This window comes from Astyanax mexicanus, chromosome 3 (assembly GCF_023375975.1).
Source record: "Astyanax mexicanus isolate ESR-SI-001 chromosome 3, AstMex3_surface, whole genome shotgun sequence".
NCBI lineage: Eukaryota > Metazoa > Chordata > Actinopteri > Characiformes > Acestrorhamphidae > Astyanax > Astyanax mexicanus.
In genome coordinates, this window is record NC_064410.1 from 47,822,150 (window position 1) to 47,849,491 (window position 27,342).

The following is a 27,342-nucleotide window of genomic DNA, read 5'->3' on the forward strand; positions in this document are numbered from 1 at the left end:
GTCACCACCTGGATTTAAGTAAGCAAATGATCTGGGGTTGATGCAGTTGGTCTGCAGGTTTAGATTCAGCAACAGTATGTGCTGAAAGAATGAGGTCAGCTGACTACCTGAATATACTGAACATAAACCAGGTTATTCCATCAATGGATTTTTTCTTCCCTGATGACACGGGCATATTCCAAGATGACAATATCAAGATTCATGGTGCTGAAATTGTGAAAGAGTGATTCAGGGAGTATGAGATAATCCTTATCACCACAGAGTCCAGACCTTAACCTCATTGAGAATCTTTAGGATGTGCTGGAGAAGACATTGTGCAGAGTTCAGACTCTACCATCATCAATGCCAATCAAAGATCTTGGTGAAAAATTAATGCAACACTGGATTTAAATAAATCTTGTGACATTGCAGAAGCTTATTGAAACAATGCCACAGTGAACGTGTGAAGCAATTAAAGCTTAAGGCGCTCCAACCAAATATTAGTGCATGCAACCTTTATTTGGCATCAACTTTTTTTTTGGCCAGGCAGTGCATTTAACTTTAAGGCATTGTATGTCTTCAGAAAAGGGGCAGGTGGTACAGTAATGAATTATTATTGTCTATTTCTTAATACCACTGTGATGAGGAGCTGAAATTAGCTTTTCTTAACTTTTATTTAAATTTTCTGTCTCTTAAATACAGCATCCTGTGCCATCTGTTGCACCAATTAAGGTGGAAAGAAAACAGAAAACGTGGCAAGGCAGCTATCATGCATACACATTATATTAACAGCAATACTGTATACTGTATATCCAGCCTAAAATGACTCTACATATTACACTATACATCACACACACAAGACAACAAGGTATCACTGCCATCCCAGAGTGTTACTGAAAGGTTTTATTTTCAAATATTAAGATTCAAAATACAATAGAAATAAAACCCATAAACACCTGATCCTTCCAGACATGTTCTATCAAAACATTGTCATTTGAAAAGTACATATTATTTTACGTTATTATCAGAAATCACAAAGATTTTAATTGCCAGTTATAAAGAAATACAAAAGTTTAATTTATTACATGTTAAGGACACTTGAATAACAGCAACAAAAAGTGACCTGAATTAACTCCCAGCATTTCGATTTATTACAAAAAATCATGCCTTAAATTGTAGCTCCCATTCCAATGACATCACCAGAACTGTAAGAAACAGAGCGTGTAGATTATGGAGTGTAAGCAGATGTCTGACATGACTGCTCCTCACAGTTATAATGCCCTCTGCTGTGATATTGCTTTGCAATAAAGTGCATGAAGCAGTGGGTCTAAAACACACTGCGCTTCGTTTGGCTGTTCACTGGCTTTAGTGATCCAGTTAGAAAAGCCAGTACAAAACTAAAGGTTTAAATGGATCCATGTACATTATTCTTTATTTAAAAAACAAAACAAAAAAAGAGAAAAAAAAAAAACAGGAATTTGATTGATCCATGTTGTGGATATAGATATCTTTGTTATAGTGTGAATGTAGGGCTGGTCTGGACAATAATTCAACATTTTCGATATCACAATAGAAAATCGGTACCACTTTAAAATAAGACTACATTTATAAAGGGTTTATAAATGGTTTACAATAAGTTTATTAATTAATGGTTATTAATTAGGTTGTAAATGCCTTAAAAATCATTAATAATCAGTAATAACATACGTAGAACGGGCAACAATGACCTGTTGTTTGCCAAATAGTGAACCCACAGCCATCTATATAGTTACCCTTTCTACGTATGTGTTATAACTGATTATTAATGATTTTTAAGGCATTTACAACCTAATTAGTAACCATTAATAAACTGACCGTAAACCATTTATAAACCCTTTATAAAGGTAGTCTTATTTTAAAGTGTTACCAGAAAATCGTACAGCATCTGTTACTGACCGACATTCATTACAGGGCGTATTACATAATTCTATTTATTCATTATTCTTAAGAAGATCTATAATTGTGTCTGTTCTTTCTTTCTGTGACATTTAAACTGTTCATATCAATATCATAATTATATTGTATCAACCAAATTTAAGAAATATATTGATCGACAGAATATCGCTCAGGCCTACATGAATATGATATGATATATAAAGTTAATATTTATTAAGGTGATCGATTTTAATTAAACAGATCATAATTGCTTTCCAGGTCTATTTCTCCCTCACAGCTTAATCTGCTTCCCCCACACTGTTGCATTTGGGAGGCTTTAACAGGGGAAGCTCCCCCATCGCTGACACAATAGGTCCCTGTGTAAATCCATAGATAATCAATAAGAGGAGCTCGTGCTTATCTGTTCTCTGAGCATCTGTGCAGCATTGTGCTAATGTCACATGCCCGCATCTCAATCACTGGGAGGCCAAGCAAAATAATATAAAAAAAAGAAGGAAAGAAGGAAAGAAAGAAAAAGATGATATGTTCATTTCAGTAACCTGTTGCATAATCTAATGAATGGTATAGAATGTACAAAAGGGAAAGTAATTCTGTCATATTTCATGCAAAGGTTTATCAAGTACGCTTTCACCTCTCAGTCTACTGAAAGGAAGATTTGTGTTGTCTGCAACACAAGATAAGGCACTATATTTCAGTGACAAAAGAAAAAAAATGTTACATAAATTACATTACAAAAAAACATACTGCAGTGCATTTACCCACTGCACAAAAGAATCAGTTATTATAGCAATAAATCAGTAGTAATAAATAATTAATTTTACATATTCCACATTAGTTTGACTAGGTTTGACTATTTTGCTGTTGATCTACGCCCTCGTGACTGCTCACTCTCGAGCAGTCTCAAAAGATCTAAAGAGATTTGGTTTTGTTCATACTGTACCTCCTCTGTCTCTCTACATATACAGGTGTTACCCTTATAACGGTGTGCATGGAATAGAAAAAAAAAAGTCAAAGCAAATTAATACACTGATTAATACAGAATTAACAATTAAACATATAGAAGAAAGTCCCTTAAGCACATAATGCTTATTCAACAAACATGGTCCCATCTGTCAACCATTTTCTACAGAAAGTCCTCATCAGCAGGTGCGTGACTATAAGAGGTAGGCTAACGTATGCTGTTAATGTCAGTCTAAACGCCGACTGATCTTCATCCTGAACACAATAAATGCTTCAGCACTGTCAGAAATCTGACTGTAATCTGAACTACTGTACTGGAAATGTGAGTGGTGTAAATGATCAGCCATACGACAGCAAAAGAGAGAACATGGAGGACACAGCAGGAGGACGTGTAGGAGAAAATGGAGGAGTTGGCACCATCAAGTGGTTCACAATGAGAACTGCAGCAAAGTCACAGCGTACATCACCGAGGCTGTTAATCTCAATAAGAAAAACAAACACCACTGCACACCACAGCCTGCTGGGAGTGGAAGTGGAGGGGGATCCAGCTGCCCATGAGAGGTGACTCTGATGACTGACCGCTGAACAGCAGAGGGGAATTTTCCATAGGATCTGGAGTGTGGAAAAAGCAGGGCTCCACTAAATAGCAGGATGACACCAAATTGAGCCGACAGCACCAGATGATTAAAATAACATCAAATGACCAGCCTGTGTCATTGTGTCATTCTAAACGCCAGTTAGAATTTTCAATTACCGCAGTGAAGCCTGGGCAAAAGTGACTTTTAGAATGTGTTGCATGTATTCCAGCCAGTAATGCTGAGCATCTGGTGGAGAAAAGCATGATGCAACACACGGATATGCTTCAAAATAAGAATCTCAGCTCAGAATCAAAAACACATCTGTGCTGAAATTAGGGAGAAGCAAACATAGATTTTACCCTGGCTTTCCATTCGTCAATGCTTTACAATGCTATACACTTCAAATATAGGTAATTCTAATTATTATTTGAGTAATGCCATGGAAAATACACTTCTGTGTCCATAAAGAACTATGATTGTATTAGAATATGTGTTGTGAAAGTGTTTAGTTCTAAAAGACCTCAGATTTACCTCAATAAAAAGTTATTTACCAATATAGACATTCTTCAGACTCACTCTACTATATATACATGGCATTACTCAAAACCATCTGAAGCTCCTTCATGAGTGTAGTCAAAAAAAAAAAATCTATAAGCAGTTTTAAAGTAGGTTTGCACCTCGCTTCTCCATGTCTGTCTGTAGATTCCAGAACACTCTACCCTCTCTATGTGAAGGTGGATGTGTTTAAGTGAGCTGCAGACTAAGTGCTGGAAAATTGATGAATGGAGGAAGGTAGGAAAGTCCTGCTCTCTTAAGATCTCTCCTCAAAGAACCACTGCTGGTGGGCTGAACCAGTGCAAGGCCTGAGAGCAGGGCCAGGGCTGCCGTTGTCTGTCTTGTCCACTGCCTGGACACACTTCTGAGTTTGGACATGGTAAAGAGTGCCATCCTGTTGAAAACGGAGGGAATCAAGAGGATCAGTGAACACTGGTTACATACAGGTCTCACCCACGCACACACACTGCATACAACTAAATTATAGTGCAAATACAGCTCTGGAAAGAATTAAGAGACCACTTAAGTTTCTGAATCAGTTTCTCTTATTTTGCTATTTATAGGTATGTCTAACTAAAATAAATGTTTTTGTTTTATTCTATAAACTACAGACAACATTTTCCCAAATTCCTAATAAAAATATTGTAATTTAGAGCATTTAATTGCAGAAAATGAGAAATGGCTGAAATAACAAAAAAGATGCAGAGCTTTCAGACCTCAAATAATGCAAAGAAAACAAGTTCATATTCATAAAGTTTTAAGAGTTCAGATCAATATTTGGTGGAATAACCCTGGTTTTTAATCACAGTTTTCATGTGTCTTGGCATGTTTTCCTCCACCAGTCTTAAACACTGCCTTTGGAAAACTTTATGCCTTTACTCCTGGTGCAAAAATTCGAGCAGTTTAGCTTGGTTTGATGGCCTGTGATTTGTAAGTGGTCTCTTATTTTTTCCCAGAGCTGTATAATAGTTCTGACACTGATAGGCTAGGGGTGGGCGATATGGCTCATAAATAGTATCACGATATTTCATGGTATTTCCACGATAATGATACTTTTGGCGATATGACAAAACACTGAATTTGAAAAATTATTTAGAATTGTATTATTGCATGCAATATGATATGGCTAACTGAGATATTAAAAAAATAATAATTTTATCAGATTTGTAATAGAAGTCAATGATCCAGAATGTCATAATACTAGCAATGCACAAATATCTCCGTATATCCAGGATTAAAGTAAAATAAATGATACTGGACAGATATAACCTGTCTCTAGTAGATATATAATGGTAAATGACAACAGTGTGAATTTTTCTTTTGCTAAAAACAGCAAAAAAGTAGTACCCTGATGTGATAATTAGGGGTGGGTGATATGTCACAATATTTCAGGGTATAATATAGTTACCGATATTCAAAATTTTTGGTGATATTATCGCGCACGATACGATATGGCACAGCCCTATGATAGGCTGTTTAAAATAATATGCATTTCAAGTGCAGATTGTTTGCAGATATACCTTGGCTGGATTTGGATTTGTGTTCTAAAGTTTGAGCATATAAGATCTGATTTTACTTTCCCATGTAACAAGCACATCAACACATACTTAACTTCTGTGTTACTTTTTGAGGATTTTCGTTTAAGGTTGCCTAGCTCTGGGAAATCGTGAACGGTTTTGAGGAATGGCGGTAGTTTCCAAAATGTAATGAAATAACAGCATTCACACCAACGTTAAAGTACTTACAGTTGTGGTCAAAAGTTTACATACACTTGTAAAAAAACATAATGTTATGGCTGTCTTGAGTTTTCAATAAGTTCTACAACTCTTATTTTTCTGTGATAGAGTGATCGGAACACATACATGTTTGTCACAAAAAACAGTCATAAAATTTGGTTCTTTCATAAATTTATTATGGGTCTGCTGAAAATGTCACCAAATCTGCTGGGTCAAAAATATACATACAGCAACAAAATTTGTCAATTTTGGTGATGTAGCGAGTTGTGTCAATCAAATTAGCTTCATGTCATGGCCTCTTCACTTCTTGTAAGTGATTCTGATTGACTACAGCTGTTGACTTCTCATGAGCCCATTTAAATAGGGCTCATTTGACCCAGTGATTAGACTCAGCTACAAAAGCTACAATGGGAAAGTCAAAGGAACTCAGTGTGGATCTGAAAAAGCGAATTATTGACTTGAACAAGTCAGGGAAGTCACTTGGAGCCATTTCAAAGCAGCTACAGGTCCCAAGAGCAACTGTGCAGACAATTATACGCAAGTATAAAGTGCATGGAACAGTTGTGTCACTGCCACGATCAGGAAGAAAACGCAAGCTATCACATGCTGCCGAGAGGAGATTGGTCAGGATGGTCAAGAGTCAACCAAGAATCACCAAGAAGCAGGTCTGCAAGGATTTGGAAGCTGATGGAACACAGGTGTCAGTCTCCACAGTCAAGCGTGTTTTACATCGCCATGGACTGAGAGGCTGCCGTGCAAGAAAGAAGCCCTTGCTCCAGAAAAGGCACCTTAAGACTCGGCTGAAGTTTGCTGCTGATCACATGGACAAAGATAAAACCTTCTGGAGGAAAGTTCTCTGGTCAGACGAAACAAAAATTGAGCTGTTTGGCCACAACACCCAGCAATATGTTTGGAGGAGAAAAGGTGAGGCCTTTAATCCCAGGAACACCATGCCTACTGTCAAGCATGGTGGTGGTAGTATTATGCTCTGGGGATGTTTTGCTGCCAGTGGAACTGGTTCTTTGCAGAAAGTAAATGGGATAATGAAGAAGGAGGATTACCTCCAAATTCTGCAGGAAAACTTAAAACCATCAGCCCGAAGGTTGGGTCTTGGGCGCAGTTGGGTGTTCCAACAAGACAATGACCCAAAACACACATCAAAAGTGGTAAAGGAATGGCTAAACAAGGCTCGAATTAAGGTTTTAGAATGGCCTTCCCAAAGTCCTGACTTAAACCCCATTGAGAACATGTGGACAGTGCTAAAGAAACGGCTTCATGCAAGAAAACCATCACATTTAGCTGAACTGCACCAATTCTGTCAAGAAGAGTGGTCAAACATTCGACCTGAAGCTTGCCAGGAGCTTGTGGATGGCTAACAAAAGCGCCTAGTTGCCGTGAAAATGGCCAAGGGACATGTAACCAAATACTAATGTTGCTGTATGTATATTTTTGACCCAGCAGATTTGGTGACATTTTCAGCAGACCCATAATAAATTTATGAAAGAACCAAATTTTATGACTGTTTTTTGTGACAAACATGTATGTGTTCCGATCACTCTATCACAGAAAAATAAGAGTTGTAGAACTTATTGAAAACTCAAGACAGCCATAACATTATGTTTTTTTACAAGTGTATGTAAACTTTTGACCACAACTGTATTTATGAAAAGGATTATTTTAAAAGCAAAGGAACACACTCTGAAAAACTGTCGGCTCAGGATGATTATCTGCTAGTCAACCACCACATACTTACAGAGCATGAAAGGGAAAGAGAGCAATAAACCAGTATACATAAAAGTAATAATAAAATGGTTATATTTTCCAATTTTACACTTGCCCAAGTGTATCTGATCCCAAACACACATTCTGTCTACACACATTCCATCTTTCTATGCTAACTGTAGTCGAGACGAACATCTCCGAATGCAGTTTCGAGCATTCGATCGTAATCTGACCACAACGGCTGCATTCACAGCTGGTCACTATGCACCTATGCATTTAGAGTATCAAGATTACATTTTTTTAAAAGGGACATAAAAACAGACTAATTTAAAATAAATTGTTCTGATCATTCAGCCAAGACTGAGATGCATTTAAGACACATTTAAACAAATCTAACATAAATTATTCCATATTCTGTCCCACACAGCAATTGGATTTCTGTCCTGCTAACCGGAGACACAGTTATTTACAGAATTTAAATGCATGTGGCTTAAATCTTATCAGCATACAAGCCTGATACTAGTCATATAATGTGAGCAGCTGTTGATGGGTCAGTGAATCCTGGGAGTGTTTACACTGGCTTTCCAATTAACTAAAACACCTGTTAATGCAAGATGCAAACAGCCTCTATTAATCTAAAATGTCTTTATTGAATTTACTTCTTTTTAATATGTTTATCATTTAAAACACAAAAACGTGTTCATTCATGAGGAAATTATGTACACATCTGAACCAAGCAAATTCAGTGCATCCCCCTTTTTAGTGTTTATGTACAGCCTAGTAAAACAATACTGCACAGTACATCACAGTCATCATACATCTAAAATATCCAAATATGGCTTGTTAAAAGTTTCCAGGACAAGCTATTTGCGGAGCTACACATTAGCATACGGAAAAGCTGTTTGTTGTGTGTTGAAATGAAAGCCCCGCAGGACCGCCGGGGGCTTCTCGTTCGAACGTTTACGGAATGAGAGGGTCTAATGTCAGAGCTTTTGGTCTTTCTCTTTGAGAGTACTCCAAGGCCTCAGGCTCACTCAAACGCAGGCACCAGCCAAACGCAGCGTTTCACACCCTCTCCCAGTCCTCAAAGGACACCAACACTGGCCCTCATCAGCGCTGTGGTGGCCAATGTCTCTGTCTTTCTTTGCCATCCAGACAAAGTCCCCTTCTGCTCACTAACTGCATCTGAGTCATCTTTCTCCTGGCAAAGCAAGATGAAGATTTATTCTGAGGCACTAGTACATCAGACCTGCTGATCGTCGTTGGAGGTTTATTGTTATTTTAAGCACTTTCAAAAGTTGGGCTCTTTGGAGCTATATAAAGCTATATAAATAAAGACATGACAAAAGTCATGGGACAATATACTTGTTCCTGTCCGATGACTGAAAGTGATATGCCCCATGGAAGCAAAATAATGCTGTACTAACCTATGGGATGTGTGCAGGACTTCTTGTATTAAAGGTGTATGTGATTTCTGACAGAGGAAAATTCTAGCCAGATGCTACAGTACAATATATTGATGTGTTGTACAATATGTAAATCAAAATTACCTCATTATTTTTTGCTGGACTTGATAATACCCATTATGTTTTTTTAGCAAGACAAAGCCCATTAACACGAATGAGCCAATATGCAGACTTTTCTTTATAAAAAAATATATATATATATATTTATGTTTTATTAATTTATATAGAGTATTTAAAACAATTCTATATTCAAATACTGATATTAGAACAGAATAGAAAAAAGTAATAAAAGGGTGTAATTGCATTATTATTATTACTAATATTATTAATATTATTATCATTATTATTATTAACCTTAATAATGACAATAATATTATTTTATATCTGGTACCATATATATTATCCAAACAAAACAAAAAAAAAAACAGTTATTGTGCCAGGACTACCACACAGCTCTCGTGACCAGTAACACCCGCTTACCTCTCTGAGGACAAATTTCTGGTCTTCAGGCACTGACTCCCGGGGTTTTCTGCACAGGTTGATGCTGAGGAAAGTGCTGATGGGGTCAGCTACAGCGCAGCCAGCAGGTTCTCTGGTGTTGTAGCGGATCTCGCTGTCTGAAGAGTACTCAAAGAACTGGAACAGAGAGAAAGAGAAAGAGAGACACCAGAGGATATATGATTCAACACCAGTACCTCCTGGTTTCAAGGCCTCCATTAATCCTCAGAACCTTCAGTTTTAGACATTAGAAGCAGGAGATTGTGCATGTGTGTTCCTGATTAGATAAAAGAGCTTCAAAAGCTGATCTGATCTTCTCTTCATCTGATTATGTGCCGAAACATTAAAAACAAAAAACCTAAGATAACTCCTTTTTAAAGAATAAGGAATTGATAATGGTTTCAGCATCAATCTTGCATAAGGCTTTAGAAGTTTTCTTTTGGTTCTGTTTCTTTATTCTACACTAGAACACTGAAGGAAAAAGCAAGATCTGATGAAATTACTGAATGTCAAATAATAATTCTACTCTGATAAACATATGTGCTATCATTACAGTTTATACCTCAACATTTTCTCAATTTCATAGACTGTTCAAAAAGATCCAATACTACTAGACAAAGGCTGAAATGCAGAATTATGTAATGTTTTAGACAGTCAGAAAGACAGAATCTGAAAGATCCTTATCAGTTACTGTTTATTGACTGTTTAGAAACCAGTGGTGTGCAGTAAGGGCATTCTAACCCTTCAGAGAAGGGGTGACAATAAGTGCATGTAAATCATTACATAATATTTAACCAGAAAATATATATTGTAGTTATTGTAAACTAGAAGCATATATTTTATAAATGAACTAAAATAGAAAAACAGCAACTAATTCAAAGCATTACTCTTCGTTTTTAAGTTGCTACAGGACTCTTATCTGACTGACAGCTGTTCTAACCAATCAAAGCTTTTTAAAATGGCTTCGGCTCACGTGTCTGCATGACCCTTCTGCTGATTTTTTTTTTTTTGAAGGGTGTAGTAATGAATCTATTAGCAAAATCGCAGGACAATCTTACCAATCAGATTCATGATTTCACTCCGGGGGCGGGGCCAGGGCTGTCTAGCCCCTTCTCAGCGCTGTCCGCGTTGCTTAGTGTAAAACGGACCGCATGCTGGCTTAGTCCAATAGGAACTAACTATCATGGAATTGTAACGGTAAATGAGATACAATAATAGGCCGTCTGACTGGTGAGTTTTTGTGTGTACTTAATGTTTTGGCTGATCTGGTGTCCTGTTGGCAAACAAATGAGTGATCTTTGTTGGCCGGCTGTACTTTTAGGAAAATTAGATATTAGATATATTAGAATTATATTAAATAAGATTTTTAATAAAAGTGTTATAAATATAAAAATGTATTACATCACTGCAATAAAACATATTTATAGTCTTATGTGGGGTTGAGTTGAGAAGGGAATGGGTGGTGACCTCACTAACATTTAGGGGTATGAAAAAGTTTGGGCACCCCTGATCATTTTATATTATTTTCCTTTATAAATGTTTGGTTGATCAGATCAGTTAGTTCAGTAAAATATATCATACAGCAGATAAAAACAGTGATATTTGAGAAGTGAAATAAAGTTTATAGGATTAACAGAAAGTGTGCAATAAATCTTTAAACAAAATTTAGGCAGATGCATAAATTTGGACACCCCAACAGAAAAATCACATCAATATTTAGTAGATCATCCTTTTACAGAAATAACAGCCTCTAAACACTTCCTATAGCTTCCAACGAGTGGTTTTGTGGTCTACAATTTCCTCATTATGTTCCTCACAGTGGAAACAGCTGAAATCTCAGATAGCTTTTTGTTTCCTTCCCCTAAACCATGATGTTGAAAAACATGCAGCTCCCATGTTTCCACTCTTCAGAGAATAATTGGATTTACCTGTGTATGTAGGTCAAGAGTCAATGAGCTTAATAAACAAACTTTGCCTTTTAAAAAAGGGAGCACAAATTGTATCACCTGTCTAATTTTGTGTAAATAATTAATGCACACTTTCTGTAAACTCTATACACTTCACTACTCACTACTCTGTGTTCATCTGCTATATGATATATTTAACTGAAATGGCCAATGATTTAGAAAAGAAAATCCTTAAAATTATCAGGGGTGCCCAAACATTTCCATACCACTGTATACGTCACTCAAGGACTTTTGAAAGTAGCCAGGCTTCTGGCAGCTTTAGTGAGAGTTTGTGAGACAGTGCTGTGAAAGTGGAGGAGCCAGTGTACAGACAGTTCCAAGAGGTTGGCGATAGTTCTCGCTGTCAGTAGCACTGAAACATTTAGCAAGGTATCTCATTAAACCGATCGTCCTGATAAATGTTTATTATCCTATTCCTGGATTAAGAGCTGCTAAGTACTAAGTGAGCCTGAAAGAAACAAACACATACAAACACTATTTAACTTCATTATTTTAGTTTAACATCAACCCCACCAGAGATGTCAAGTGTCAGCGATACAGCATATGTCCAAATGTTAGTGGACACCCCTTTTAATGAAGGCATTCAGCTACTTTAAGCTGCACCCACTAAACAAACACACATTTTGTCCAGTCCTTGCAAAAAGGTTTATAATACAAATATTCCAATAGTATAGGACACTTTGGGATGAGTTACGGGTGAGGTGGGGGGTGACCATTCAACATCCTGAACAAACTGTGCCTCATTTTACCTAATGCAATTAAATCCTCACAGCATGCTTAAAAATTAAGAGACATTTCTCTGATTTAGCTATTTATAGGTATATATTTGAGTAAAATGAATACTGTTGTTTTTATTCTATAAACTACGCACCACATTTCTCCCAAATTCCAAATAAAAATGTTGTCATTTACAGCATTTATTTGCAGAAAAATGAGAAATGCCTGAAATAACAAAAAAGAGGCAGAGCGTTAAAATGTAAAATAATGCAAAGAAAAGTTCATATTTATAAAGTTTTAGGAGTTTACAAATCAATATTTGATGGAATATCTGGTTTTTAATCACAGTTTTCATGTATATTGGCATGTTCTCCTCCACCAGTCTTTCACACTGCTTTTGGATATTTTTTTTTTCCTATAGCTATATGTACACAATAAATGGTTAATGTCACCATGGAGAAACATCATGCCACACTAAGCAACACTGAAACCATTGCCCATACACATCCATCTATTCAGGGTGCAGTCCTGTTAGACTGCTTTTAATGATAAAAGCAGGTAATGACATGCCATTTTCTTTATAAAGCCATTAATATGACTGCATGGCAGGGCTACATTAAGACATGTGTTATATTAGGCTAAACCTGTGCACACACCCGTCTTTGCTTCTTGTAGCTCGTGAACATCCTATCCCCCTGAGAGGGAGGAGCTGCTGGAGTCATACTGCAATGCCAGGCAACCAGGCAGCAAGAGGCACTAATAACAGCACTGGATGGACTGTTTTAATGGACTGTATTACTGTTATCATACAGCTATAAAAACATTGCAGGGAAAGCATATTTCCTAGATGAGATATACATTTTCATTTTGCTTTAAATGAGTTATAAAGACTGAGAACGAGTTACAGTGCTTAGCTGTAAGAGAATAGCAAAACTGCTTAGACCCGTACCTGGTTTTGGCCCATGCCATGACAGGGATACAGAATGATCCTGTGCCCAACCACATTATGGTCATCAGGTGGATTGTAGTCAAAGCAATAGTTGGTCATTCCTCGATTTTTTAACTAAAAGTTATAAGAGAGAAATAAAAAACAAACAAACAGTTAAAGCAGCATTCTGCAAGAAACAATATTTCTTGCTCCCAATATCCCCCACAGTGGATGTGTAATTCACACTTTGAGCCATCTCTTAAGAACACACTTTACAAATGTATTTCTGGACAAGCTGAGGGAAATACTAAAATCGCACTGAAAGTGAAAGAAGCATGTGAATTTTTACATTACAAAACTAGACTTTACATGAACGTGACTTATGCAATGTGTTGGACAATAATCCACAGTGCCTGCTTCACCAAAGATACATAGTGTAGTAGCAGGATTTCACACCCATAGCATTACTGACAAAGCCTGCTCTTCTCCTTATTACAGGTTGAAAGTTGGAATTTTATTGTAAAAAAAATCCAAATAATGTTGCATTTAAAGACTTGTTCTTTATTGCACATTCAGTGATGCGCTGTAGAGATCAGCTTACCATTCCAAACATGCCAGGCCGATCTTCTGGGACATGGATTTCAGGATATATGTTGTCCAGGTACCACTTGAAGTCCTTACAGTTTAGTCGCATTCTCAGTTTCCGCCGGTCGGTCACGTCACCATATGCCTCCTAGAAACAGGAACGCATTAATTCTTCATTAGGTTTCAAACTGAAAGCTCTGAAGTAGCAAGCAAACATTTCCTTCTTCTAGTATACAGCTCAGCTGATGTAGCATACATAAAGTGCAGTCAAGTATTTTCCTAATGTTTTTCTGTTATAATTTTGAACTATTCTAAAAATGGCCCTGTGTGAAAGTATCTGTTCCCTTAATTAGCAATCAATTAAATTGCACCAAAAAAAAACTGAGAGGTGTTAACATGCATTTGTTGACTAGCTGAGTAAAAGCATCATGTGTACTGATGGGGTATACCTGGTCACTATATGTAACAGGTCTCTGGATTGTACCCTGAGGTTTTAGCCCTGTGAACTTGCATCTGCAAAAAGCTATTTATCTGTTCAGCCTCTTCCTTTACTGTGCTAAAGTTGGCAATTTTACATGCCATTGTTTCCTATGATTATCTTCCTCACAGATGTAAATCACATGCCCAGCAATGTACTGCATGGGGAGGAGTTTCAGTTGTACTTGGAGAAGTTCTGGTTATCAACAAGAACTTGTAAGCATTTATAGCACAATAATGTGGCTCAACTTAAGAGCCCTAGGTCTCCCTATGACCTGGTGCCATACTCCCTATTACAAGTCAGTGTACCATCAAAATGATTCCCAAGTTGTTCTATCTTTCCAGTGAAGTGAAGCAGACCAAAACTTAATTAAGCACTGATTTGTGCCCCTAGCCCAACGTTAAATTTCATATGAGAAACTAAAACCAAAGCTGTATGCAAAACATGCAGAAACAGCAGAAATGAAGGCAGCACACTGGGGTTTGTGTACTGAATAGTGAGGTTTGTAGACGGCATTTACACTTTTGATTCACAAGCAATCCACATGAAATGAGCTCAGGACACCCCAAGCACACATTACAGACCAAGAGCCAATCTTGACTCGCCAGTTAAGGATGAGCTATGATAGAGATTTAGGATACATGACAGAACAATGTCCTGTTTAAGGCTCCCAACGGCTATTCCCAGTCTCTCATGTGTTATGTGACTATTATTCAGACTGAAGCATGTCATAAAGAGAACACTAGGTGGCATTATGAAGAACTTGAAATTAAGCTTTAGTGTCTCATATATTTTTATTAATATCATAAGACTGCCAGGAAAAAGAACTGTCCATAATAGCACAGCAGAAGCCACTGCAGAGGGTATTGACCCACAGCAAGAACAGCAATAAAAATGAGCTGAGGCAATCCATCAGCATCAGCACTCGCCTTCAGAACAGCCCAACACTGCAGCATCATCTGTTTTACTGTTTCCACAAAAAACTCACAAAAACATCCACCACAACATCCTGGACCCAAAAAAAACAAACAAACAAAAAAAACTTTGTCCTGTTATTCTAACAACCAAGCATTTCAACCTGATAACCTCAGTGACAAACAGTCACCCACACACTGCCAACACACACAACTCAGGGATGACGAATGTGTGTGCTGCAGCCTCACCCTTTAAGCAGTTCTTGCACAACTTGAAATGTGGCTTGAGGCATGGGGTTTGCGTGTGGGTGAATGGATGTGGCCGGCCCACATTCCTGCCATCTCAGATGCCGGGTCCTGCTGAGCTATGGCCCACAGAGGAGCCGTGCAGACACACTTATTTGCGAGCAACATCTGTTGGAGGCAGAGCCCTGTCTGAGCCATTTAGCAGCAACGTGCCAAGATAGATGACTGCGATGGTCATTCCAAATGAGCTACCACTCCTGCTACTGATGAGAAGGTGATTCATTAGCCACATGCAGTGGCCAAACCAGTTGGTTGCTCAAGTATAATATAAGCTCACGAAAAAAACAAGAATTCAAAAGCATTAAAATAGATAACCCTGCTTTTGTTGAAGTACTGTATTTTTTGCACTATAGGGAACACTTAAAATCCTTTAATTTACCAAAAATTGACAGTGCGTATTTAATTCAGGTGCGTTTTATGTATGAAATGTACCAGTTAGATTGTAAGCAGCAGTAAAGCCACTCTGCCAAATTGCAGTGTTATTCAGGAGTTTCAGTTTAGTTCTCCAGCACCGGGGCTGGAGTAGCATTAGCATTAGTCACTAACTGCCATTTCCCTGTTCAGAGGTGAGTATTATCGGCCTGTAGCCTGTTCCTAACCCCAGCTAGCACAGCTAGAGCAACATTAGCATTACCCGTTAACTGCGTTTGCTATTTTCCCGTTCAGAAAGGAGTATCTTGTAGCCTGTAGTAGGCCTGTAGCCTGCTCCTAACCACAGCTAGCACTGCTGAAGCAGTTTTCCACTAATGCTAATGCTCCAGCCCTAGTGCTGGAGAAATTTGGTAATCTAAGCTATAAATAAAAGCGCTTTACTCACCCAAATAAACAGTTTTCAGGAGAAAAATAGATCAGAAAATAGACATTCATTGATAGTGCGCCTTATAATACGGTGTGCCTTAAAGTGAGAAAAATACGGTAACTGTCTCTACTGTCCAAAGTAGGCTTTCATTAGGTTTTGGAGCACTGCTGTGAGGATCTAATGTCATTTAATGTCAAGCAGATAATGGATTATCACCACTATGTTATCATCAAAAGTGCTGGATGGAGCACCATCATTTCAAACCACACACGCATTCACTGATCCAGTGCTCAATGCTGGAAGGCTGTATGTATAGTAAAGCACATCTGGGTCAGCAAATGGGTGCAACTTAAGTTGTTGAATGCCTTCATTTGAAGAGGTGTTTACAAACATTTGAACACATGGTATAACTTAAAGCACTCATCTTGGCCATATGACATGACTTCCACATAAATCACTTATAAAAAAAACAGTCTACAATGAAAACGATGGTTAAGAGCCATCACCTGAGAATAACTTTTTTTATCTTTTATGCCAGACTGGCACAATCCACAGAGATTTGGTGCATTAATAAATCATGGTTTGAGTACCTGAGAGTGAAAGAGAGTGAGATCCTTTTACAAAACTGTCTAGAGAAGGACAAGACTTGGTCACACCTGATCCACCCTGGCAGCGGTGGTGTTTGCCTGTGGTGCAAATCCAGAAGAAGAAAGAGCCTTATCAGCTCCAATCGCACCAGATCAATTTCCACCTGATCCACGCTAAGAGTGCCTCTTCCTTTAAGTACAGAGCTTGGAGGAGCATCGGGTGCAGGCACTCCTCAAGGACGAGTGGAAGACAGAAACGTCCAGAGAGAGAATCTACTTTTTACTGCTGTAATCTTAGACCCAACACACAGGGTGTCACCTTGGGATTGAAGTCAACTTAGTGCTGCCTGTCACTCAATAGGTTCATGCTTACAGCTTGTGTGCTTGCATGTGTGTGCATAAGCAAGTATGCCGGTGTATCCTATTTCTCAGAGGCCTCATAATCAATCAAGGACTCTTTTATGCTGCTGCTAAGCTGTCATTTAGATGACAGGGTGATAAACATGCCTCATGGAACAGACAGGCAAACAAATGCACATCGAGACACAAAGAACACAAATGAACGAGATGGTCCAGCCAAAAATCAAATCTGTCTATTTTTCCCCTTGCTAAATGTAGCTCATTGCTCATTCACTGTTTCTTTCACCTCAAAAGGTATTAAAAAAAAGAGTTTATACTGCTTTTGTTGGGGTAACTCTCTTTACTGTCTATGTAGTTCAATCCCCTGAACCAAAAGGATGCAACCAAAATGCCCTAACGCAAGTCACCCAAACCCCAAGTGCCCCCTTGCACATTTGCTGACTGCTTGCTACTGTGTGTCTAAAGAAGGATTTACTGCTCAAATCACAGTTACAGAGTTTTTCCTTTTTCTGCTTTCTTTTTACTACATTAAAGGAAAAAGTTGTCATTACATTCAAATTTGCCAGAAAATGCAGAAACCTTACCCAACAATAGCTAATCAATGTTTTTGGACTATAGTGGTTATGACAAGCCTTTACTTCAGCAGCATGAAAAGCTCACTCTCACATGGTCAGTGTCAATGTTCATACCAGGCGTGCATGAGGGTTGCGGTGATAGTACAGCTCCTTGTAGCCATCCATCCAGACCTCTGCTGCCCGTACACTGTTGGCCAGGGCCTTGCTGCGCGAGTATGGGGCCTTCTTGGGAAACACGTGGCCCACATGGGAGCAGGGATGGATCTCCAAACTGCCTCCACACTGCCAGATCTGCATAAAAGCAAGAGCATGAGACAGAAATTAGCCTAATGTAGTGATGCATTTAGGATTAAATGCAATAACCAAGCCTGTGTGTGTGCTGACACCGGACTGAACAGCTATTTGCCCGTGGGTTTTCTTTTTTTACATTTTTTCTTTATTTTGAATCACATATCAGTATGACATCAGTTTTTTTTACATGTTACAGCATTTTGGATTACCCTGCTAAATGATTCAACTTTTACATCTGTATGCAACATCAAAGCCAAAAAAACAGGAATAAAAATGAGAACAACCAAATGTAAAATAGAACGTGGGCTGCAGTTGAAATTTACAAAAAGAAGGAGTATTTATATATAATTTTTCAACTTCTTCTAAATTCCTAACAATTTATCATTTTAAAGCCTTACGCAGAAGGTTATTCCTTCGATTATATACATTTCGTACATTATATAAATTCTTAATTCATGGTGTTTCAGGCTTGAGCCATTTATTTGCAATTGCTTTTCTTGTAGCTACACTAAGTATACTAAATAAATACTATGTTTGAGTGTTTGCTGATGTCAAATGCAGAAGCCCTTTATAATTAAAGGTACGTTCTGGTGCAAATATGATTTCTAGTTTTGTATAGATCTCACTTCAGAAGGTCTTTATATTTGGGCAGGCCCAAAACAGATGATAATGATTGGCTTCCTGGGAACCACATCTGGTCTATATCTAAGTTACTTTTTGGAAGCTAAACACTCAGTGTCACCCTTTGCCAGTTAGAGCGCAAGTGTCCACCCTTGGGTTTTTAACTGTCGAGCAAGTTGTCCTCTACGATAACTCCACTGTTATCAAGCAGTTTCCTTCCTGTCACGACACTTGGAATATAAATCACCTATTGCTTGGCAAGCATCAGTGCCAATGACACACTTCTTAGAAATATGTTTTGTTGTGATATGCTAGAGTCAGTAATTAAAAAACCGAGGTGAAGAAACACAGCACAAACATTCAGTGAAGCTGAGTAAAGATATACAGCACAGACCACTGGAGGCTGGACTAATCACAGAGTTGGCTGCTAAATAGAGTCTGACTGATTACATAAACAGCATGGTCTGACCCACAGATATTCTGTAAATAATTGCATATACTCCACAGAAACGTGGTGAAAATAAGTCATACACAAGAACTGCAACAGCATGGAAAAGAGACAAATAACAGAGAGCTCCCCAAACATACAAAGAAACTTGCACAGGACAATATAAACTCACTCGAAAAGAAAATTCAAGATTTTCTCCTCCCCAGACTTCCATTCCTGTGTCATACGTGCCAAGATAATGAAAGTATCTTTTGCTGACTGCAAACAGGCCCCCAGCCATAGTTGGAGATCTAAAAAATGGAAATGAAACAAAACATTTTGAGGAAGAAAAAAAAAAACAAAAAAAACAAAGCAAAAAAAAAACAACTTTATTTATTCATTTGAACATTTTTTAACAAAGCGCAGAAACTAGCAATTGTAAAACCAGCCCTTAGCTGTAACTAAAGACTACACTACAAGTCCAAATGCTCACACTGATGCGCAAATGTACACAGAACATATATATATATATATATATATATATATATATATATATATATATATATATATATATATATATATATATATATATATATATATATAATTTGCATCTGGCTGATACTTCCTGAAAAATAAGAGACAGAATTTTCCTTTGGTGTGAGGAGTAAAAAAAAAAAAAAAAAAACTAGCATGACATGTTCGATATAATTGGACATTGCCCCGAAATTGGACTAGCCTATAAAGCTATTAATAACATGTTGTGCATCATTAAGCGGAACTGTGATGGAGTAATGGTGCTCCATCTGATATATTTGGGAATGGAATTTATTTTCAAATGAGGCAGGGTGCTCCAATATTGTGACAATTGTGGAATATAGTTTATGAACAAGATTGTGTCATTATTAGATGTGTGTGAATAATGTGTCTAGCATGTATTTTGCTATTTATTATAGTTCTATGGGAGAATTTATTTTATTCAGATTTAACAAATAAATATGCTAATAGAATTATACACCACACTGTATTGTAACTTATTTTCTATTTTATACTGCAATTTCCAGTTTGGATCCACAGTTCTACAGGTTGATCACAGATCAAAAGTTCTGTCTTTTTTATTCATCTATGTAAATACACTGCCAAAGAAAATCCACCAAAAAAAATTAATCTATGCATCTATCTATCTATATACAGTATATATCTATACTGGCTGAGGTACCTAGAAATTGATAAACTGACACATTGAATATGAAATGAGGTGAATGTCGCCTTTACGGTCAACTAAATCAGCATGTGAATGCATTCCTGTAATCCTGTAAAAAACCATGCTGTGCAAACAGTGACAGTACTGACTAATGTTCATTTAAAATGTCAGCTACATGAAAGTGCTGACCCCACCCTGGCCATAATCGGTTCCTGCCACGTACCTGATGACATCCGTGGCAGAGCGTCTGCGTTTCTGCTCGTAATCAGGAACAGTGTGCCAGGTGAACACGAGGCGCCAGTCAAAGCCACCAATCTGAGGCTCTCCCGGGTTCCCTAGGTACTGAAAAGTGTTCCAGTCAATGACATCTATCACTGGGCACACCACAGCACTGGGTTCCTCCTTTATTCTGCAGGACAGGGACACAGACATGCAGAGTTTAGCAAAAGGGTTAAAAAAGGAGGAATGAAAGAATGCTGATGTGTTCTTACCTGTAAAGCAGAGGCTCCAGCCAGCCCTCGTGACACTCGCAGTGACAGTCGAGGAAAGTCAGCACGTCGCCCGTGGCGATGGAGGCGCCGAGGAGCCGAGCCCTGACCAGTCCTTCTCTCTTTGTCGCTCGGATCAGACGCACTTTCCTCAGGCTGGCTATGTAGTCCTCCAGAGGCTGCTTCAAATGCTCTACAGCAGAATGTGTCAGAATTATCATACTGGAGCAAAAGGCTCTGCTTTAAAAATCCTCCATACATATGATTTATGTGCATGAAATACATTTATTTAAATTATTCCAAAAGATTACATTTAATTACTATTATCCAGTCTATATAGTTCTTCTGTTGTAGTGCTGGACAATTAATCAAAAGATTATTTATTAATTAAATGACCATTTTAAAGCAAATTTCAAAGCAGGGGAATCAAGATCTTTACAAATCTTAGTAGAAGCTAGAAGGAAACTTTAGTTTTTGTATTGGTTAAAAAAATAAAAAATAAAAAAAAACAATAGTTTGCATATTTGACTATAATCTTAATCGAGAATCGTTCACATATTCGAAGAATAGGGATTTTATATATATATAAAATAACTTACATTGCAATTTTTGGGATATCGACAGCATTGTTAACAATTTCACATTGTTCATTTTACATCTTAAAGTTTAGGCCCTCTCACAAATGTCATGACGATAGAAATGCCCAACAGTCAGAATAAAGCAACCATGTTGCATTACCTGAGCATCCACCTGAAATACCATAGCAGCCACTTAGTAATTAGCAGCTTAAATACCATTGCATCCACACAGAAACAGCCTAGTTGGGAGCCACTAGTTGTGCAATCTGTCTGCATTTCCTTTCTAGCTGTTCACTGCAAGCTCTCTCAGGTCTATTTCAAAATGTGATCTTAATCATCCACCCACACATCGCTATAGTTAGTAAGTCCATCTATTTATCTATGTTCTACAGGTCTTCACACAAGTACAATAATGTTATAAGTCACTCTGTTTCAGCAGTGTTCATCTAGTGTGAAGTCAGCTTCCTGTGTGAAGAAACTAACTTTAACTACATTAAGTCCTTCCCATACCTGGTGGCACGTACTACGAGCCCTGTAAAGCACAGCTTCTCAACCCAGTGCTAAAGTTCCTCATGTCAACTCATGTTTTCTTTTCATTTCCCAGCACTCCTAGAAAAGATGAGCAATGTCCTATATCCCCTGGTTGCTTAGCTGAGCTGGATCAGTGTGACTAAACACCCTGGGATAAGAATCTAGGCTATAAAGAGATTACACCAGCTAACACAGAGATTAATATACACGTTCGTTTTAATAAAGCTGCACTGTCAAAAACAAACTTTAAATTCCTGGAAAATACATTGAACGGGAGTGGTACAAAACCTGCTTAAGTTTTAATGCAAGTTAAAGTAAAAGTAATGTAAAAAAAAAAAATTAAACTGTTTTTATTGGTCCTTTCATCACTGGATAAAATATGCATACAATGAAACAAAAGCCCCTGGTCTTGTAATTATTCAAAAACATAAAAAGTTAAAATTACAAAGTTTGTTCACGAAATTATTCAGTACATATATTAATATTTGATGCTTTAAACCAGAAGACAGTGAGGATCTTTTGGCCCTCTTCTTGTGTTTGCATGTATACCCTAAAAGCTGCCAGAAACAAACAGCAGTGAAGAAGCATCCCAGTGTCACATTTTTATATAGCACAAAGTCTCATACCTCTGTCACTGTAATCGTCCACCAGGATCACCTCGTTAAGCAGCAGGTCAGGTGATGTCTCCAAAACACTGTGAACTGTGCGCAGCAGAGTAGACCAGGCCTCGTTGTAGAAGGCAATTACCACTGAGGTGGAGGGCAAGCTCTGGTAGTCATACTTCAGACTTTTGCATCTACACATGAAAAGAGTATTTACAGTGATACTTAAATACTGCAACAAAAATATAACAATTAAAAATAGCATATGTGAAATTCTACACTGTATTAACACATCTAATTGTGTTTTTTGAGAATATTAAAATGCTGCAAACTGTGGAAAATTCAATGATCCATTCATACTTCAGTGAATGTAGTTTATTACTACATGTAGCATAGCACCTCCTGTGTGTGTCAAATACAGATACAGACACTGAGAGTGTGGAATAACCGATCGTATTGGCTTCTACTTTTTCCATTCAAAATTCAATTCAGTTAATTTGACGAACAGTTTGACTGACACGGAGTATAGTTCATATAGGTACAATGTAGTTATAGTTACAAAAAAATTCTTGCCCTCATAAATTCAAACCCAGTGCAATAATAATACATAATATGGTATATTAGGTAATTTTAAGACAAAACTAAGCCCTGATTATTCTCACATCAGTGTTCAGTGTCTTTATATCTGTATGCTCTACTGCTAGTCAGAAAGAGACTGAAAATGTTTGCTCAGGAAAAAGGATGTCATTTAAGCAGCTTCTTTCTTTGTTAAAAGGAATCCTTCAATAAATACAACATGCACATCAAACAATGTTGGCTTTATTCCAAGGAATTATCACTGAGGTCAATGCAAACTTTACAACGGCCTTGCTTTATCTTTCTTATCTCAAGGAACCCAGTGTGTGAGAATGCTAAATAATGCCAGACCTGCTTCCAGTTTCTGTGGAAGCTGCCTGATCAGTACATGCAGTTCATTTTCCTGAACAGACAGATAAACAGCTATTAGAGAATAGCTATAGTATAACTAAAGCACCAGTGGCTCCTCAATTGTGTTTATTTTAAGTAAATAGTAAGCACCTGTATCGTTTTAGCAAGGGATTTTTAGTACTTGTAGTTGCACAGTTTCTGTTCTTGTTTTTGTTCGACAAACTCATTTGTTTTGTATAACAGTGACTATGTGATTTTAGTTTTTTTTTTGTGTATTATGTTACTGTACTCTTATGAACTGTACATTTATTCTTATTGACACTAATGCATTGCTCATAACTTACAAACCTACTTACATAAACTATAGGTTGAATTTTCACAGTCATTTCTTTAATAAGAATAAAGTAATACAATTAAGTAAAACAATTTTAATATCAACCAGTGAAAAATAAGTAAAAGATACAAGGTATCCTTTCTCGAAGGGAATTTTTGAGTTTCTGAACAGATAATCTGTCAATCATTGCACATCACATTGTAAGTGCAAACATGGAGAGTGTTTCTGTACTTAGATATTTATTATTATGAAACAAAATACCATTATTATGTCACAAATACCAGACCTGCTTTCACTTTGCTCTGAAAAGACGGAAATTTCAAACCACTCTAAGAAGGCAGTACAAGTGTACAACCACTGTATGACTATTCCACAAAAACTGACACCAAGGCTGAATGCACCCTGCTAGTCATGCAACTTTAAGAGCAGTTACCCAGGAATGGATTAAGACTAGTCTATGACTACACAACATTTTGCACTGAGATTTTCTATTGAAAGGAAAACATAGTCTGCGACTAGGCTTAATCCCTGTCTGGGAAACTACCCATTGGTGTTTACCCTGCTACTAACACAGCAGGCAGTGCTAATTGGCTAGCCATCAGGCTAAATAACAAGCCCTTCCTTAGCTGAAGTTGGTGTATTGGGCAGGAAACCACCAAAGAGCAAATCTTTCTTTTAATGGAAAATCTCCATTCACAATGCTTTGTACTCCAAGACTGGGCCTAACCCCTCTTTTTGGGACGCTTCCATATTTTGTGAAATTAAAGGGAGTGAGGGAATTCAATAAACACTGATAGTGCTGACTTAATACTGTAAAACTGTTTGTGTAGCTAACTACAAAACTGAGAAAATAGACTTGATAGGGGTTCCTTCTTTCATGCAGTCTGTAGTGTAGCGATATTTTGTGGCTACCATAAGTGTTAATCTGGCGTTTTCTAATGTTCTCCTCCACTTTGAAACCACTAATGTGAGCAGGGGGTCCTCCAGGACATACACAGTAAGTTTGTAAGTCTTAAATGAGCACTTATTTGGACAGTGATAAAGACCCTCACTGTTTACCCTACTCCTAGCTATATATCACTGCAGGTTAGCTAGCTAACTACTTAGTTAGCAAAATAAAAAGCCCTTCCTGGTGAGAAGTTGGTGTTAGTTAGAACAGGAAACTTCTGACTCTAAAGTATGCAGAAGATCATTTAGGACCTACACAGTAAGTTTGCCAGTCTTAAATTAACGCTTATTGGGACAGTGATAAAGTCTGTTTTTGTACTTCTACTTGAATGGAGATTTCCCTTTTCAAAGGATAGAAGACTTTATAACTGTCTGGTATACAAACAGCCCCGTAGTGTTTACCCTTCCCTTAGCTAACCCTACAGAATCACTAGCTAACAAATACAAACACTAGCTAGCTATTTAACTAAAAAACACAACCTTCCTGGTAAGAAGTTGGTGTTAGAGTAGGAAACCTTTGACTCTGAAGTGTGCAGGGCAGAGTTAATTTACCAGTCTTAAATCAAGCAACACTCCCATACAAATAAAATGTCTTGGACTAAATCTTGCTTTCAATGGGAAATCTTTATTCAAAATGCTGTGTAGTCCAGGATTAGACTAAATCCCTGTTTGGGAAGCCTCTATATTTTGTTAAATTAACACTGTGAGTGAATGTATCACTGTAAACTGTAAAACATTATGTGTACCAAACATACGGAATTAAAAAAAATAATGTACAGGGGTTCCATCTTTTATTCTGTCTGCAGTGTAGCGACTATTTGTGTGTGTTAATCTGGTGTTTTCTAATGCTCTTCTCCTTTTGAAACCACAAGATGTGCAGAGGGTCATCTAGGACCTACATAAAAAGTTGGCCAACCTTAAACACTTATTGGGAGAGTGATAAAGTCTAGTCTTGGACTAGACTGTGAAAAGGGAAACCTCCATACAAGTAGTAGCACAAGACTATGTTTAATCCATGTCTGGGAAACAAAGCCCCTTAGTGTTTTTACCCTGCCCTTAGCTCACACTGCAGATTCAGCTAAGCAGCTAGCTAACTAGATAGCCTTCTCACCTTCTGGTGTTAGTTAGAGCAGGAAACCTCTGACTCTGAAGTATGCAGTGTGATCTCCATTTAAAATCCTGTGTACTCAAAGACTGGACTTAACCCCTGTTCATGGGAAACTTCTCTACTGCTGTGTTAAATTAACAATGTAAGGAAGTGTATCTTTCAGGCAGTTTGCAGTGTAGGGATATTTTGTGCTAATCAGGTGTTTTTTCTAATGCGATCCTCCTATTTGAAACCACAAAGTAAGTGTGCCAGCCTTTTACACTTATAGGGACAGTGATAAAGTCTAGTCTTGGACTAAATCTTCCATTCTGTGAAATGGGGAAATCTTCATTCAAGTAGTTATCCAAGACTATATTTAATCCATGAAACAAAACCCCTTAGTGGTTTTACCCTGCCCTTAGCTAACACTGCAGATTCAAATAAGCAGCTAGATAACTAGATAGTTAGTTGGCTAGCTAAATAACAAGCCCTTCCTGGTGAGAAGTTTGTGTTAGAGCAGGAAACCTTTGACTCTTAAGTGTGCAGGGTAATCTCCATTTAAAATGCTGTGTACTGTATTCATGGAAAGCTTCTCTATTGTGGTCTTAAATTAACAGTCAATAAATTTAAAACACTGTTTTGTGTTGATTTAACACTGTAAACTACAGGACTAAGAAAATGAACTTACAAGGGGTTCCATCTTTCTGGCAATCTGCGGTGTAGCGATATTCTGTCGCTAACGTAAGTGTTAATCTGGTGTTTTCTAATGCTCTCCTCCTCTTTAGTCTTCTCCTCTCCTGTCAAGTCCAGTTTCACGGCTCTGCCCATTTCTCCCAGCGTGTTCAGGTCTAGAGGGGGCTTCTCGTAGACTGGGCGCTTCAGGAAGTCCGAGTCCTGCTCCGCGGCGCTGTCGCCGGCTGACATCCCGCGGCGGTTGGCCAGGCTGGCCTCGCCTGCGGGGCTGTTTCTGTGGAACACGAAGTATCCAAGCACTGAAAGTCCGACAAGGCAGAGTATTAACTTTGGGCGACTCCTTCTCCCACATACTGCCATCATGGCTCTGCTGCTCCTGCTGCAGACACAGAGAGAAGGAGAGCAGCGGAGCTGAGTTAGCTAGGGTTAGCTAACTACTCACTGCCTGAGTTCAGCTCCCTGACTTCAACTTCAGAAAGTCCGCCCATTTCCACAGCTGCTCCAACCAAGAAACTCCAAACTAGCTAGCCCCCGTGTGCGAGCACCAAAACCCGGGCTGAGGGCTCATCTCCGGGTCGACAGCAGCCAGCAGCACCGCTCCGATCTGCTGAACTCTAGGGCGAGGAGCAGCTCCGGGTTCGGGGAAGGAGGATTTACCCGATTAGATTAGCGTTAGCTAGGTTAACTAACTGCTACAGCTATAGATTAAGCTAGCAGCACCGAAGGAGGAAGAAATCCAGGTCAAATCACAGAGTCAGAGTCTCCCCGGGGCTTTTACACAGCAAGAAGTGCTAATCCAAATCCATTTAGAGCCCGTCCGCCCACGTCCACGCATCTTCTACCACTCTAAACACCAAACTTTGGTGAAGAAACTCCTCAGTTGTAAACATGCGCTCCGGGGAGCGGCGGAAAGCGCTCAGATTGGTCTCCAGGAAGCGGGAGGGAGGAGAGAGAGAGAAAGAGAGGAAA

At 38.2% G+C, this 27,342-nt stretch overlaps 1 protein-coding gene across 1 annotated transcript; it reads right to left on the reverse strand.

Annotated features, from left to right (window-relative positions):
- Positions 1–864: 864 nt before the first annotated feature.
- galnt12 (UDP-N-acetyl-alpha-D-galactosamine:polypeptide N-acetylgalactosaminyltransferase 12) lies at positions 865–27,342 on the reverse strand. Its single transcript, XM_007258854.4, has 10 exons — positions 26,369–27,342; positions 22,409–22,578; positions 20,677–20,866; positions 20,409–20,594; positions 19,178–19,295; positions 17,760–17,936; positions 13,643–13,774; positions 13,063–13,176; positions 9,412–9,567; positions 865–4,401 (listed from the first exon to the last, which is right to left on the reverse strand). The coding sequence occupies exons 1-10, from the start codon at positions 26,734–26,736 to the stop codon at positions 4,264–4,266; spliced, it is 1,749 nt and encodes a 582-aa protein (XP_007258916.1). The 5' UTR covers positions 26,737–27,342; the 3' UTR covers positions 865–4,263.